General features: G+C 32.7%; 2 protein-coding genes and 1 long non-coding RNA gene across 6 annotated transcripts; 1 reads left to right on the forward strand and 2 right to left on the reverse strand.

Moving 5' to 3' along the window:
• Positions 1-1,545: 1,545 nt before the first annotated feature.
• LOC107907170 (phosphatidylglycerophosphate phosphatase PTPMT2) lies at positions 1,546-3,685 on the forward strand. The gene is made up of 6 exons (XM_016834424.2): positions 1,546-1,982; positions 2,190-2,312; positions 2,427-2,520; positions 2,618-2,700; positions 2,794-2,883; positions 3,165-3,685. The coding sequence occupies exons 1-6, from the start codon at positions 1,782-1,784 to the stop codon at positions 3,426-3,428; spliced, it is 855 nt and encodes a 284-aa protein (XP_016689913.1). The 5' UTR covers positions 1,546-1,781; the 3' UTR covers positions 3,429-3,685.
• Positions 2,793-3,246, reverse strand: LOC121217502 (uncharacterized). The gene is made up of 2 exons (XR_005913585.1): positions 3,094-3,246; positions 2,793-3,001 (listed from the first exon to the last, which is right to left on the reverse strand). It is a non-coding gene; the product is annotated as an uncharacterized lncRNA (long non-coding RNA).
• Positions 3,686-7,965: 4,280 nt separating the features above from the next.
• Positions 7,966-13,817, reverse strand: LOC107907169 (uncharacterized). Of its 4 annotated transcripts, none has more exons than XM_041092119.1 (7): positions 13,679-13,817; positions 12,168-12,430; positions 11,722-11,899; positions 10,940-11,538; positions 10,122-10,433; positions 9,723-9,818; positions 7,966-8,515 (listed from the first exon to the last, which is right to left on the reverse strand). In XM_041092119.1, exons 2-7 carry the CDS (start codon positions 12,291-12,293, stop codon positions 8,426-8,428), a joined length of 1,401 nt encoding a protein of 466 aa, XP_040948053.1. In that variant the 5' UTR covers positions 12,294-12,430; positions 13,679-13,817; the 3' UTR covers positions 7,966-8,425.
• Between the last annotated feature and the right edge of the window lie 2,900 nt (positions 13,818-16,717).

A 16,717-nucleotide genomic window follows, 5' to 3' on the forward strand; every position in this document is an offset into this window, starting at 1 on the left:
GCAAGTTTAACAGTTGAAGAAGGCACTATCAAGTATTGTTGTCAAAGGCAGAAAGAATTGTGTGAAGATAAGATTATCCTAATCAAATCTTCAAGGTGGAGATTATTGGAACCCACCCATTGTTTGAAAAGTCAAAAAGGGTGGGCACCGAAAGTAGAAAGTAAAATTGGTTGGCAAGTTGGGTTAAAAGTTGGCATGGGATAATTGCAATTTTGGTCCCTAATTGTATAGGGACATTGCAAGTTGATCCTTGAACCTCAACTATAAATAGGCCTAACCATTTCTTACTTTCTTCATCCCACACTTGCCATTCTCTACTTAAGGCAATTGTTCTCTCTCCCTATTTGTAAACTTTCACTTGTATTTTTGGAGTGAAATATATTTGGTAGTGCCCGAGGACGTAGGCAAAATTTGCTGAACCTCGTTAAAATTCTAGTGTTCTTTATTTTTGTTCTGCATATTTTGCAAGTGTCATTGTAGTGATTTATTGTGCTATTAAATTACGATAGAGGGATATTCTGGCTAGGAAAGATCTGGTATGTAAGCGATCCTCGTGATCCACCTCTCTTTCCTGGGAATTGAACTTAGTGTGATTTTTCAGTACAATAATTTTACTCTTTCACACGCTTCCGCGCAACAGAATGGCTTGGGACATATAAGAACCGAGACAGATGAACCTGAAACTGTCCAAAATTACCTAGAACAACTTCTTACGCGGGAGAATGGCCTAGAAAAGCCTTAAACCGCCTTTGACTAAGGTTTAACTGCCTTAGAAGATATTTCGAGATTAGAAATGGTCTTAGCCCTCCATTAGTGTCAATATTAATAGTCGGATCAGCATGGGCTGTCTATAAGCATCCAAGTGAGATTAAGTGCTTAAGAAACTTTGACATACTTGACTATATAGTAGGAGTTCCTTGTAAAGTTTTCTTTGTAAATACGGTCTAATATACTATCATGAAAGAAAAGGTGATAGATCAAACATTTGGAACTATAAAACCAAATTCATATGAAAATATTGACAAACCCAAATAAAGAACACAGAATCACGAGTTAAAAAGAATTGAAGGTTATTATAATGTAATTTTATTTGTTGGGAAAAAAAGTACTGACAATTACAAACATTATAATATTCTTGTAATTTTGTGATTAAGCAGACAATTATCCATCTTAATATTCAGCTTACTCTCTCTTGTATCTTTTTTCTGTTCCATTTATTTATTGAATTATTACAAATCATCTTGTTGACAAACTTTTAACTAATAACATATATTTATAGCTCAGTTAATAAAATTGGGGAATCAAAATATTTTTTAATTTTAATTTTTGAGAAAATATCCAAAAATAACATAATTAAAAAATCCATTAGGGGTATTGTTTTGTCACTATCTAACTAATAAATAACTAATAATCCTTAAAGAAAATATAGTAAGCTAAATTTAGATGCATAATCAGAAGATCATATGCAAATAAAGGGTACTACTGTAAATTAAAAGAACTACAAGTGCTTTTATAATTGAAATCTTCTGTATCCGTACTTATGTTCCCAATAATCGAAATAAAGTACTGTAACAATTTAATCTTTTATTATTATTATTATTCGTATCAAAGTGAGATCCACGCTCTCTCGTATCCTATCTTTTCCGATTGCCTCGTAAATCCTTCAGATCTTTTTTAGGTTTCTAATTTTCCAATTCCATGCATAATTTCTGAATTCTTCGAAACTATCTTCATTTCCATCTGTGGAAGTAAAAGAAAATCCAATTCTTGGTTATCGTGAGATGAAGATCGAGGAGTTGGATGAAGTGGAGAATGATCGGCGAAACGACGGCGTTAAGCAGCTACAGATAGTTAGAGTCGACGACGCGAAGAGAGTTCTAGTCGGAGCAGGTGCTCGGATCCTGTTTTACCCGACCCTTTTATACAATGTTTTCAGAAACAAAATCCAATCTGAATTCAGATGGTGGGACGAAGTTGACCAGGTTTCTTTTTTTCTTTCTTTAATCTTATCCTTAATTTCCCCTCTTCATCTATCATTTCTTTTCTTTATTAACCCCAAATCAGTATTCATCCCCTTTGGTGGTCGATTAAAAACTGTGACTTTCAGACAGCAAAAACGGATCCTTTACTTGTGCTCTGTTCTACCGATGATAGTTTTTTTTAACGATTCTTTTTTTATTAAATTTCAGTTTCTTTTGCTGGGGGCGGTTCCGTTTCCCAAGGACGTTCGACGGTTGAAGCAATTGGGCGTTGGTGGGGTGATCACTCTGAATGAACCTTTTGAAACTCTGGTTTCCACTTCTTTATATCGTGTAAGTTTTTTCTTAGATTGTTACCATGTTTTTTATTAAACTAACGATTTAAAAAGGTTTTCTATTTTCTTGGGTATTGATGTTTAATTTTATTGGTTTATGCTTTTATTGCAGGCTCATGGAATTGATCACCTAGTAATTCCAACGAGAGATTATTTATTTGCTCCTTCAATTTCAGATATAAGCAAAGCTGTGGCTTTCATTCATAGTGAGTAGATAATTCTTTTAACAATCTCTGAATCTGTTAACCACAGTAGCCGTCTCATTCGATTTGGTCCCCTCTCCCCCTCCATTTTTGGCTGTAGAGAATGCATGTTGCTGTAGAACCACCTATGTTCATTGCAAAGCTGGACGAGGAAGAAGCACCACCGTTGTGCTTTGCTATTTGGTATTTTTTTACTAACTATTGTTCAGTAACCTCTGACGTTAGCCCCAGATTTGATTTTAATTTATACGAGTGAATTTGTCTTAAATTCTGCAGGTAGAGCATAAGCAGATGACACCTGCAGGCGCCCTCGAATATGTTCAGTCTCGAAGACCTCGAGTTTTGCTTGCTCCCTCACAATGGAAAGTAAGTTCGATGGTGTTATTTTGTGCCCCACATAGTAGGAAGAACACGAAGTTGATGATATGATACTAATGGCTCTGTTTGTGTTGGTCAGTTTTAGTTTTAGATTATGCATGAATTGCTGTATGCACAGAAAAAAAAAGGACAAGGTTTTATGAGCATTATGAATGGCCTGTTAATAGTTACTCTATATTTCCGGATAGAATTCATTACCTGTCACAAGCATGAATGAGTTGTGTTTCTTCCCGTTTGTTTATTTCTTGCTTGTAAATGGTTTGGAGCAGGCAGTTATGGAGTATAGCAGGCACCGACAGCCAACACACTCCCCAACAGCAGATGCAGTTATGATTACAAAAGAAGATCTTGAAGGCTATCATAATACTTTTGATAATATTACCGGCAAGGAGCTTGTGGTTATGCCCAGAATGGTGAGAGCCAGGCCCATGATAGCTAGACTATCCAAACTATCATGCCTTTTTGCATCGTTGAAAGTTTCCGGTGTTTCTGGACCTGTGAATGGGACGCTAAGTGAAACACGTGCTTGCTGAGTTTGCTGCTCCTTCAACAGCCATTGTGGATGTTGCTTGTATAGAAAATGCAAATAAGTATAGGTTGTAAAGGTCTTATAAAAATCTCTTTTCCAGTAAGTGTGTATGGAAGAAACAGAAGGAAAACTATAAAAACAAAGAAAGCTATAAGAGTTTCTCTTCAATGATAATAGATGTGTATAAGATGAGTATCCTTTATACAATCAACTGTACTATTTCATATATCCATGAATCTATCTTTGACTCAATTGTGAAAAGCATACGCTTCACTTTGTAGGACGGTTTGCCCTATATGAAGTAGCTTAATCCCCTGTTTTAAGCCATCTGGATTCAAGCCTGTATTTCCGAACAGGTCTCCAAATGGGTAAGCTATATTGTATTGTTCAGTACCTTGGAATCAGCCAAACCTTATCTCATTTTGATGTGATGGCCATTGTTGTTGTCAAAGAGATGAAATTTCCAGGCTGAAGTTTTGGAAACTTGCTCCAAAAGCCAAGATTCTTTGCACCAATCAGTCCTAGCAACAGCAATAGTTTGGAAAGGATTTGTACGGAGATTAACAACAAGACAAGATATTTACAGGTCCAAGGCCCCGCGCAAAAAAACAAATTTGATTGATGCTGACTAATTATTTCAAGCGTTGGTCCTTGTCTAACTACCAATAAAGAGAACCTTGTAATCCAACCCTATTTCCCTGTCTTATAAGATCAGGAACCTTCATCATGGTCAGATTCTGGATAGGAAACTACTCTAAAGGGTATAGAATACTACAAACATTGCTTGATAATTCCTTGTATGCACTGCACTTTTATTAAAGACTTATTCCCAAAGTCTCATTTTGATACTGATCATTCATCAGTGGAGTTCAATATTCATAAAATTTGCATACATTTCAACTGCGATTCAACAGATGCCGGCATGTTTTTTTTTTCAAGTACTAACTACTGTATCCATTTCAATCTTACCCAAACCTTATCTTCATCTCGCAGTTAATATTATAATCGGAGCTTTATGTCTTAATCTAAACAAATTGGATTAATTTTAACAGTCCTCCCTAAACCCTCATTAGTGGCTGCTTATTTTAAAACTGTTCATATAAATATTAAGAAAGAAAATGGGCTTATATAGAAGTAGCCATCCCAAATGTTCCTTTCACCTTTTGTTGCGCCAATCACTTTCTCTTTAAAATCTGATAGAGGCTGATGACAATGGCATGGGTTACATCATTGATCATGTAGCATAAAGCTTTTGTTTTGCATTATTATATAATTTGTTGGATTGTTCATCTATGCATGAAATGCCCACTAGTCTTTCCTAACTACAACCAATTAGGTACATTTTAACAGGAAAGAGTCTTAACTGCTACGCACAACCGCCAGCACCTCTCCCATTGAGTAGTTTATTGCGACAGTGCGCCAAAATAGACTTATATATGTCAGAATACAAATCAAAAGGTTACAAAAAGGAAGGTTACTTTAGTGCCCTTCACCCTCTTCAAGAAAACACAAAACATTAGCTATCAAACTTGAACTACGAGACCGTTACTAGCACAGGCATGCAAGTGATCGATCGAGAACAGCTTAAAGTATTCATAAAGATAGTTTTTTTTTTCTTTCTAAAAACAGTGACCATATATTGGCAAAATGTACATATTTGAAACTTCAGACTAGGAATACATAAATATTTGTTTCAAAAAAGCTTTGTAAGCAGAGATCAGTGGGTGCTGGTTTACTATATCTAAAAAGAAGCTGTTGGCCTAGCCCTGGCCTCGACATTGCTGTTGAAGAATAAATAAAAGTTGGGCATTGCTTTGCCCATGTTGTTATATTCCTTATCGCACTACACAATTCTACCTGCAACTTCTTTATGGGACCAAATCTCTGCAAACCCCAAAACCCTAACACTGCTAATACACTTCTTTCTATTCCCTTTTAAAAGCAAACCCAAATCTCCCCATAAAGCTAAAGAAATTGAATATCAGCTTTTTAGGTTGAACAAGACATTTCATTCACTTTTATTTGGATTGCATGTGGAAAGAGACATATTTCCTCTTTTCTCACTCTATTATTTATAACCCACCACCCCCACCATCCCTACTAGGATTTTCCTCTTTTTCTTTAAAACATAAAACATGTATTATATATATACCAACCTTAAGCATCTCTACACCCCATTTCTTTCACATGTATTTGATTAGCAGATATATATTCAATGCGGGTAAGTATATATATGATGGTGGAAAATACAATGGATATATATGTAGTAAGTAGACAAATGTAGAGATTACATTATATGCTAAAATGACAAGAAAAAAGAAAATTTTTTTTCCAATAAGTTATGAGAGAATGGGTCGTTTCAAAGCATGCATAAAAGGTTATTCTTGTCTGCTCATATATACCCTTGTTTCCAGTGCTTTAATTATTCCTTTCAGAAACTACGATGAAGCTGCCTTGCTCTATATCTTCTATTTAGCTTTATTTCATGCACGTCCCCTGAAAGCTAAAAAAGCTAACATGCACGTTACTCTCTCTCTTTCTCTCTGTGTCACTTTGTTTCTTTGCCTTTGTGGATTTGAATTGTGTGGGGAGATAAGTTCATTTAATTTGCTATCTGTATAATAATATAAAGCAGTAAAGAAGTTTCCCAATTAACCTAATAAAATTCTGCTTTTAAAATGTGGTTTCTGCTGCTGTACTGTAGAAAGATTCCAATATTCCAAATTAGAAAAAGGAAAAATAAATACAAAAACAAAAACTAATGAAACCCCACATCCTTTTGATATAATCTAAATGCAAACAACCAAACAAAACTCCTTTATTAGGAGTATGGCAACCACTTACAGACAAATCATGGTGTATCATATATGAATTTAGTCCATTCAAAGAAACAGAGAGTTAATATTTAAATAGTGTACAAGTGTTATACACTTTAATTAGGTATGTTAAAAATATTTTTTAAAATTTTAATAATTTTAAATTCGAATTCTACTTTATTATAACTTGAAAAAAAGAGAGTAAATTTTAAAAATTATCATTAACTTAATTTAACAACGTTAATAAATGCTAAAAAAAAAGATAAAAAGAATGTTGTAAGTAACTTCTTGGTGTTAATTAACATCCTATTTGTCACCTGAATATGATGTTAGCGATGTATGGTTAAAGAGTAATCGCAATTATTAACAAGGGCAATTTTGAATTGGGAATTCATTAAAGTTGAAATAGATGATAAAATTAGTGAACCATAAGCAATTAATTATCGTTTTATTAAAAAGAATACTCTTATTATTGCGATGAAATTTAGCTTTGTGAGGTGTGAGGACCCCTCATTTAAAGTACAATTACTTTTCATTAGGCAAACATATCTACCATTGCAAGCACTAAAGGAGCTCTGATTTAAAACCCCTCAGAAGAAGGCCATTTGTCACTAAAGGTAAAACGATTTATAAATATTGAATACAATACTTTACCTCATAAATCAATATTGCACCAACTTTGACCTTCATGCATCATTAATCAGCAATAATAGTTATAGTTTTTTTTTCATTGATTTGGTCAGCATAATTAATGGTAGTCTTGCTGTGCTGTCTCCTTAGGTATTAAGATTGTGGGACAAAGCAATCCAAGAAAGAATTTTACTTCTAGGTTTTGACCTTGCCATGAAAATGTTAAAATATGATGATGATTTTAAAATATAATTTTTTATATTATTGAAGGGTCTGTTTGATTGGTGTCTAGCTCTAGATATTGATAAACAAAATTTTAAACTATTATTTTGCTATTATCATCTTAAATGGCTAATATTTTAAAAAAAAACCCTTAATTAAAGTTTTATACCTTGTTTAAGCAAGATTTTAGGCTATTTTTATAACCAAATAAACCCTTAATCTATAATTTTTACCCATAAAAATTTTTGATTTTAATATTAAAATAAAAATATTTTGAAACCTTAAACTAATTTGAATCTTTTTCTGATGTGAATTTGATGGAAATAATTTATCAAATAAAAAATAACTTTTTAAAGTAAAACAAAATAATATTTTAAAATTTAAATATCACACTTAGTCACTCTTTTGAGAAATTTGATTACTCATTTAAATTTTACATTGATGTTAAAAATGTATAGAATTTTTATTGTATCAACAAGAAATTAAAATAATAGACTAAAATTTAAAATAATTTTACTTTAATATTAATTAAAAGCAAAGACTTTTATGGGTAAAAATCTTTGAATAGGAGCCTGATTAACTATAAAAAATAGTTTAAGGGCTTTTTTGTATATTTGCCAATAATAATTAATCTTAATACTTTGTATTGAATAAACTATTTGGTTATAAATATAATTTTTTCCAGAATTGGGAATATCATTTTATTCAAATATATCAGTAGACTATTAACATTTTTCCCGTATATTTTACAAGAAAAAAAAAAGGTGACTAACAAACGATGCAATTAACAGTGTAGTTTGTTGGAATTTGCAGTATATTTCTTTAAAAAGGTAGGAAGAAAAAAAAGAACAAATAAAAGAAATTATACAAGTGTCCTTGAAATAATAAAATAATAGGTATAGGCATAAAGATGATATAATAATCATAAGGGTGATGATTTTGATGCAGGGCTTGCTTGGATTTCGCTTTGGGTCTTCTTCAGTCCTATTTGTCAGAGAAAATAGCAGCCTTTTCTTCCTGCTTTCTTTTTTTATTCTTTTTTCTCTTTCATTCCAACATGAACCACATATATATATTGTACAGGTAACTAAGCTGAGATTTGAGAGACTTTGAGGGTCATAAAACAGGCCTCCCCACATTCAAAAAGTACGAAAAAAAAGAAGCAAGCTATATATAGTAGTTTATGTATATATATATGGCCTCTCTCTTTTTCACTTCTTTGAAAGGACTTTAACTAGAGAAAGGCTTCATAGTCATTATAGTGATTGATGTTTTGTAAGGTTTTGTTTGTTTGTGTAAGTTTTTTTTTCTCTTTTTTTGCTTTATTTTCTTTCTAGCCATGATGAGCATGGTTGTCAGGGTCAGGCCAAAAAGAGGAGTACTTCAACCATTCAGCTTCTTGTGGGTTCGTTATTGATGACTCCTGCCCAAAAATGATAAACAAAGTTAGGGTTTAAGGGTTTTAACAACAATATTTTCACCTAATAACAACAAAGGACGAAGCTGCCTTTTTTTGTCCACTCTCCCACTCTCCAGTCAACTAATCTTATGAAGCAATGCATGGTAAAAAAAAAGATTTCATGTTTTTGCCATGCATTCATTTCTTTCTCATTAACCCAACGTGATTAAATTATTCTATATTTATATATACTTTTCTATGCATTAGTAATTCATATTATAATACATTTCAGTCTTAAGTTATGTTTGTGGTACTTTCTTTTATGTCATGTGATTTCTAATATTAATAGATGTAAATACAGTTGTTTACTTTTTTTTTTTAAATTATATTGATCTTTTTCTTTTCCTGCAGTTTATAGTCACAAGGGGGCATTTTTTTCCTGAATTTACAGCTCTGGCTAGCAACATATATTCAAAGAAAAACAAAAGGAACCAAACTACCTTTTTTGTCTAAAAGGGAAATAAATATAAAAGGAGATTCTATATTGTTTCAAGCTTTAAATTAATTTGAAGGCTATATGGTTTCACATTCTGCTGTTATCAGGCATACTTTAATTTTTAGATTTGTGATTATCTTAACTGTGATTCTATATATATATATATGAACGTAATATAAAAATAAAGTGTAATTAATGTATTATAATATTATTCAATAAAAAATCATATTAAATATTAAAATAAATCCTAGAATGCTTAAGCTGATATCTTTAGAGACCTATTAAGCGAATCTTAATTATATAAATGTTAAAACCCTTATAAAAAGATGGCCTAACGTATTAATTTCTGATGAATCTTAAGAAAGTTGTAAAGAAGACTTCAGGTTATATTGTTGATGACAAAAAGCACATATTATGTTCAATTTTATACGACGAAAAAGCTATGTACACTCTTAAGCTGAATGCCATTACTCTGATTCAAAACATGAAAAACGAAAAAGATATACATATGATACACTGTTCCTAAAATAGAAAAAAGAAAAGAAACCTGGTTTCTGCTGTCTTTATATTTTTAAGAATAATATTACTAAAGAATTTAGGGTTTTCTTTATTCACCTCCTTTTTTTATCCTTTGTTTTTTTTTATATCATATTACTTTTTCTTTCTTTCTTATTTTCTTCCCTTGCTTAGTAGGTATTATGGCAAATTATCAAAGGTGAAGAAGTTCATACTCACTTCTTTGATATCAGTTGAAGTGCAACCCATTATTAGTTCTTCCAAACCTGTTGCAGACCTTCCTCCCAGTTTATGACTTTGCTGCTCCTGTTGTTGCTGCATATAAGTAAACCCAAAATTAATTATCCAAGTCATGTCTGCAGCGATGATTAAAAGGTGTAAAGCAATTCATCTTTCAAGGCCCATTGATTCATTTATAATCAAGATCTGAACGTAATTATAAGAATGTATGATTGGGTTAACGATGGTTTTAGCTTAATAAGTGCTGTAGCAGACACATAAGTGTGGCATGCATGGGAAAAACACTGTGGTTTCTAGAGAAAAGTTATTAATTACACTACCGGTATATTATTACATGGCCAGAATTTATGAATAAATAATAATGATGAGGCATATTACCTGGAAACTTTCGTTTTGTAGCATTATTCTTGAGACATGAAAGGAGTCCTCGTCAAGGATGATGGAGGTGTGGTGAAGGGGAGGTGGAGAGATGATGGTGGAACTGGGATGCGATGGCCTGCTAATGTGGAACGCCGTGGTAGCAATCTGATGCTGCTGCTGCTGCTGTTGTTGATGATGATGGAGAAGAAGATGATGATGATGATGATGATCATGGGCCATATGATTTGGCCCCCGATGATGCTCCGGTATCTCTTGGCCCGTGCCTTGTGTCGGAGTTTCCCTTGCTGCTGAAGCTTCTGCAAGCCCCACCTGCAATAGACAACTCCCCACCAAGAAACAGTTTGCTATTTAGTCCATTTTCAAACGCAACATATACATATTGCATTACTTCAATTCCTTTATTTTATCTACCTTTCAATTTTTCTATAGTTTTACTCTCAGTTTCAATATTGGTCCTATTGGTGGGTAAAGAAAGAATAGTTAGTTCACAAAGATAATCAAAGTGAGGTCCATATAGTTTATTTTTTCTAAATGCCATATGTACAAGCAATCGACTAATAGAAAAGCAACCCTAAAACTTTAATATCTCTTCTTTTACTTTTATTTTATGCAAGACAAGAAAACTTTGATGTTTAAATTACTTGAATATGCTTTCATGAAAATTATTAGATTTATTCATAATATCAAAACAATTACAAGACACAAACGTCAATGTCTTGTCTTGATTTCGTGGTTACTTATCGATTAAGGTTGAAGTTTTTTTGAAGTTGTAGAAGGGGAGAAAATACGTTGTATATAATTGAACAAAAAAGTACCTGGTCGAAGCTTTTACTAAACGGGGTGAAACTCAGATGATGATCAGATTTCAAGTGTTGAATATCCATGGCAGAGGCAAAACTTGATAAAGCAGCGGCGGCAATCCCAGCTCCGGACACTTCATCTCTAAGAGGGATTAATTGCTCCTTTGAAGAACAACTTCGAATGCCACTATCTCGTCTGATATTATTAGGGTCGACGATGACCACGTTGGTCGTTCCATCAACAGTTGTGGCAGCATTAGTTCGATCAGACCAGTTGCACTGCCTTGGTTGAGTCTGATAAAATATCTTGGACACCACAAGCTCTCCTTCTTTCTCTTCCTCGTGTTGACCAAGATGATATTGGTGCATGACCCAATTAGTCTTTTCGGGTTTTCGGTTCTTCCCAAAATTCGTGTAGAGAACCAAGATTTTCTTGCACCCTTTTTGTTTGCCATTGACCATGACTGGCCTTGTCTTCCCCGTTTTATGCCACCTTGTTTCTCCACCTTGTAAGTCACATTCGGTTTGAATTTTCCTTCTCTTTCTTGTCCCAGTTGTGTAGGCCTTTGATGGCCTGTGAAAGAAATGCTTGCTCAACCCATCTCTGGTCACTCCTGCAAGAAAGGGGAAAAAAAACAAATCAAAAATCAAAGTTAGGTGCAACAAACAAAGAGACAAGGGCAGAATAACCTGGAAACTGGAATTCATGACGGAGGTTTGACAATATAGTCAGACCTAAAAGCATTGAATAATGATGGAAGCAATCGAACAAGATTAGCGAGGGATTTTAGGACAACCTGGGAGTTTCTCGGGATGGGTATAACAAATCCCATCTTCTCCTTCAATAGTTGGGATGAACTCATCTATCAAAGGGTGAGATTTCATGTCTTTAGCTTCTACTTTTGCTTCAAGGTGTTCTATCAGTTCTTGATCTGTCGGATCAAATTTCACTCCTGCTGGTAGACCTAACCAGTCCTGCAATAATTTCATTATTCAGTTCAGAATCAAGTTCAAATTAAAGCCCCACCCCCCCCCCCCAAAAAAAAAAAGAAAGAAAAGGAAAGAATAAACAAAATAAAGAGATAAAGAAGAAAGCTTTAAATCTATTGTTTGAATATAGTAAAAAAAAATCCTTGATTAGAATACAAGTATATTTCTCATATATTTCCTTGATTCTTTTCTTTTGTCAAACCCTTGGTGTTGAAGCCAAGAATATTATGATTATTGGTGATGAAATCCGTACCGGCTTTCCTTCAAGCTTGGTTCCACAACCAGGGCAGTGCTTGGATCCACACAACTGATGCTCCTCGAGCTTTGCATCGATGAGATGAGAGCTGGTGATGGAGCTCATCAGGTTACTCTTATTCATTGCTTTCTGATATCTTCTTCCCCGGCCCTTTCTTTGGTGTGGGCAGATGCTATCTTCTTTCCCTCAAACTCTTAAAATCCTCAATGAAATGACCAACTTTATACAGCAGCCAGCTACTCATATCCCAGTTAGCTTCTCTATATAACATAAACCACAAGCCTGTTTAGATCTGAAATTCCTTAAAAAAAGAAGAAGAAAGAAAACAAACTGATGAGTTTAATAGATATATGAATTTTATAACTTCAGATCATATTTTAACCATATAAAAAAAGGAGAAGAACATATCAAAACCTCTAATTTAACTCAGCACACATGAAAAATAAAAGAAGAAAAAAGAAAATCCATATGTCATATATGTAAATACACATGTTTAATATATCAGCAAAAGGTGCTATCTTTGTAATTACCTAAACCAATCCAAAAACAAAAAAAACCAAGAAACTTATGCAATACCCAGAAGAGAAATATGCTCCAAAAGAAAAATTTTCTATTTTCTCACTAGGAACAACCACTGGTTAATAAGAAAAAAGAGAAAGAGTATTGCTTAGAGAAGATAGAAAGGGGAAAAAGAGGAAAATGTAACAGTGAGATTGAGCTATAAACCTTCTTTAACCATTTAGAAAACACCGGAATTCCCTCACTTAGCTTTACTTTAACTGAAGCCCCGAGTGAGGAAAAAAAAAAAGGTTGCCCTTCCTAAAACTGCACACTACCTTTAAAGCCTTTGCTAATTTAAGTAGAACCTCAAGTTGCTAGGCGGTTTAAGAGAGAGAAACAAAGATATATAGCAAAGGGAAAAAAGAAAAGAAAAGAAAAATACTACCCAGTTGTCTGTTTTTTTTTTTTTTTTTGGGGGGGGGAGGGGGTTCTTTCCTTTCTTCTCTAAAGCTTAAGGTCTCCCACACCTTTGTTTTAGAGGTCTTGACTACTAAAGCAAAAAAGGGAAGAAACGGCCTTCACAGCTGATGCACACACATTCAAAAGCAGCCCAACCCTATATCTGTATTAAAATTTAAAAAACTTATTTGATATACCAACATATCAGCTTAAATTGGATTCAGATTAAAATTTTAAAACCATTGGCTAAAGTTTTTGAATGGTTTATATAAAGTTATGAAATGAAAAAAATGACCCCAAGCCGTAAGTTATATAGAAAATGCTAAAAACATTTCGAACGTGGCAGTAGAAGAATTTTGAGTAATGAAGACGATATCTGGGGAAAGAAATACAGTTTTTTTCCCCATATATATATATATATAAAACAGGTTATATAGAGTTAGATCCTACGATGTGTGAGAGGGCAAGTTTTTTTCTTTTTGACAAGGAGAGAAAGATGGAGAGATTATGGAAAAAGAAATAGGAAAAAAAAAATGGCAAGAACTCACATGGGTTTCGAGAGGGAGTGCTGCTGATCATGATTCTTTTGCCATGAATGTTGCAGGAAGAGAGATGGAAAGAGGAACAGAAGAATTACGAGGTTGCTTGATATACAAGGCAAATGAGCAGTATAGTTTGATGGACCACCACTCCCCCCTGTCTTATTACACCTCTACAATAACATATAAAAATTACTAGATATTTATTTATATATCAGGGAAAAAAAATCTTCCAGTGGAAGCACTTTGTAAATTTTTACTCACCTGGACATAAATTGATTTCATAATTAGATCTTAATTATATTGACTTAGACTTAACTGTTGTTATTTTTAAAAAATATATATAATTGATATTCGATTTTTTGTATTGTTTTTGAAGAAGGGAAAGTCAAAAGTGTATAACACTCGCACAAATAATAGAGTCCAAGTGGAAGGAACAATGAAAGAAAGACCCAGATTATGTGGGGCCCAAATATGGAAAATTTTGATCAGATGAAATTAAGGGACTGAATGATGAAAGGACCGAAAATATGTTGGTCACAACAGATAGGTTGCCATGATTGCTTCTTTTTTCTTTTCTATCTGATTTTATTATTACTGAAAGAATTATGTAATTTTATTGGACAGGGAAGAATATATCCCGCAAGGGATTTTATTTTTCCTTTTTTCAATTTTGATAATAACAAATAAATTAAAAAATAGTGGGACAAATATAATTCAAGTTGTGAGTGTGAGCAACCTTAGATTAGGTTTCTCTTTTTGTCCCAAAGGGAATGAGAAGAATCAGATTGCTCTTCAGATTATCCAATGAACTTTGACTTTTGACTTAACCTATATCACAGCTGAAAAAGAGCGACCAGCAAATCTTTTTAAATTCTTGCTCTTGGATTCTCTGCCTCATTTTATTTGTTAATTTTCAGCCTTACAATTAGAACCATTAAAACAGTAAATTTCAATAAATTATTGTATTTTGTATTTTTTTTCTACAGTGCTGAAATCCATCTTGTTATATTTATTGACATTACCTTTATTTCATGCTTATTAAAATCTACTTAGAACCACTAACTTGTAAAGAGGGAGAAAAAATTGGTGTGGCAAATTCCAAGAATTTTGTTTTCGGGGACCATGTCTTTTAGAGTAGAAAAGACAGACTTAAAGTATAATTCATGTATGAGAATATCTCCTACATGAGAATAATGGCTCTTAGATAAAAGAAAATAATTCTTAATTGAAGTCAACTATCTCATGTTTTAAAGTTTTTAAATATATATATATTTCAGTAGCAAATATAGATTAACTTAAGAATTTTTATGCATTTTATCATTGGCTTAACAAAACGTTTTTCACTCACTAATTTGAACATAAGTGGAGAATGAAAGCACAAAATATATTGAGTCGGGTCCTGTCCAAAGAAGTGATTGACGGATTTACCCTCCAAAGTCATTGCGATCCTCAACAGGCAACACTTCTGGGGGCTGCCAGCCTGATAGTGGAAGTTAGCCAAATGTTTCACTAAATATAGTTAACTCATGTCTAATAATAAGTTTAAAAAATAAAGAAAAAGACACGTTGGCTCAAAGAGGCGCATAGTCGAAAGGGCCATGCCATGGGCTTGGCCCTTGGGCCTCGGTACTTTTATAGTTGGTACATATGTTGGTCTCTATTAAGTTGGGGTGGGGTTTGAGAAGATTAAAAAGTGAATCTTACTTTCTTTGTTTTTTACGTATATTTAGCATGTAATTTTTTTATGTTTAATTATTATAATAAGTTTTTTTTCATGTTATTACCTATTAATCAAACAAAACAAAATTCGCAATTTTATTTAATTCCAGGTAAGATATAAATATAATGGAAATTAGAGCCCTCAAAATTAGTTGTTTTGATGTGATTGAACATTAACAAACATTTGCTATCTTGATAAATGTGCCAATTATGCTTTTTCCATGAGTGTGGGTAAAAGCTCTCGTTCATGGGCATTCAAAACTGCCATGGGGTAGGTGAAACCCTGACAATTTCTTGCTTGCCCAACAAACATAATATCATATTGAAACCTTATTTCCAAGTTGTCGTCGCTTATAACCGAGTAAAACCTATCAGAATGTCAAATAACAACTTCCGGCACAAGAAAAAAAAAACCATCGACTGCTACACACATCTTCTCCAAACAAAGATTTTAAAGAAGGAATAATGACAACCTTTTCAAAACAAAACATGACATCCGGCAACATCAATATTACCCTTCGAAGTTGAAGACTCCCCACCCATAAACAACCGGTGGGTAAAGCCGAGGACACCACTTGTTGGGTTGGCCTAGCACAATCTCCTCCCCGGATGGGCTGATACGATAGAGGCCTATTCTTGCAAGTATTCTGTTACAATTCTTAAGGCTAGTTCTTCATTACTTTTGAAAAATGCTATGGAAAAATATTTTTAAAAAGTGCTTTTGAAAATGTTGAGTGTTTGGTATTGCTGTCAAAAAGTGATTTTAAAAAATAAAATGTTCATTTTAGACATGATATTTTAAAGTAACAAATATGTATTTAAATAATGTTCAAATTAGTTAATATTATGATATTTTAGCAAAAATATAAAAAATAATTTATTATAACTTATTGTTAATATTTTAATATATAATATTAATTTTAAATATTTCTAAGTAATTAATATTAATTATTTATTAAATTTAATTAGAATATATAAACTATATTTAAATATTTAAATACAATAATTAAATATTTGTAATTAGATATTGACACAATTGTATTATTTTAAAAATTATTTTTTATTTTTAATTAATGCTTTTAACAAATTTGTATTATTTTATTTTAAAACGTATTTGAATATATAACTCATATTAGATATTAACATAACATAGAAAACATAAACCTAACAAATTAAAATATTACATATATTTGGATTAAAATTTTAAAAATGGATAATATTTATATACCAAATATAAATACAAAAAATTTTACAATAGCATTTACAATTTAAAGTGAATTCATTAAACTACAAGCTATAGCATCTCTCGTTAATTTCATTTCAAAA

The sequence above is a fragment of the Gossypium hirsutum genome, chromosome D05, assembly GCF_007990345.1.
Source record: "Gossypium hirsutum isolate 1008001.06 chromosome D05, Gossypium_hirsutum_v2.1, whole genome shotgun sequence".
Classification (NCBI taxonomy): Eukaryota; Viridiplantae; Streptophyta; class Magnoliopsida; order Malvales; family Malvaceae; genus Gossypium; species Gossypium hirsutum.

What these genes read in the sequence shown, in the direction of transcription:
- LOC107907169 (XM_041092119.1), bottom strand. Translation starts at nt 12,293, where the DNA reads ATGAATAAGAGTAACCTGATGAGCTCCATCACCAGCTCTCATCTCATC. An exon ending in CCAAGCTTGAAGGAAAGCCG is followed by an intron (nt 11,900 to 12,167) that starts GTACGGATTTCA and finishes AAATTATTGCAG; the next exon opens with GACTGGTTAGGTCTACCAGC. An exon ending in TTAGTAAAAGCTTCGACCAG is followed by an intron (nt 10,434 to 10,939) that starts GTACTTTTTTGT and finishes TGTCTATTGCAG; the next exon opens with GTGGGGCTTGCAGAAGCTTC.
- LOC107907170 (XM_016834424.2), top strand. Translation starts at nt 1,782, where the DNA reads ATGAAGATCGAGGAGTTGGATGAAGTGGAGAATGATCGGCGAAACGAC. An exon ending in GGTGGGACGAAGTTGACCAG is followed by an intron (nt 1,983 to 2,189) that starts GTTTCTTTTTTT and finishes ATTAAATTTCAG; the next exon opens with TTTCTTTTGCTGGGGGCGGT. An exon ending in TTTCCACTTCTTTATATCGT is followed by an intron (nt 2,313 to 2,426) that starts GTAAGTTTTTTC and finishes CTTTTATTGCAG; the next exon opens with GCTCATGGAATTGATCACCT.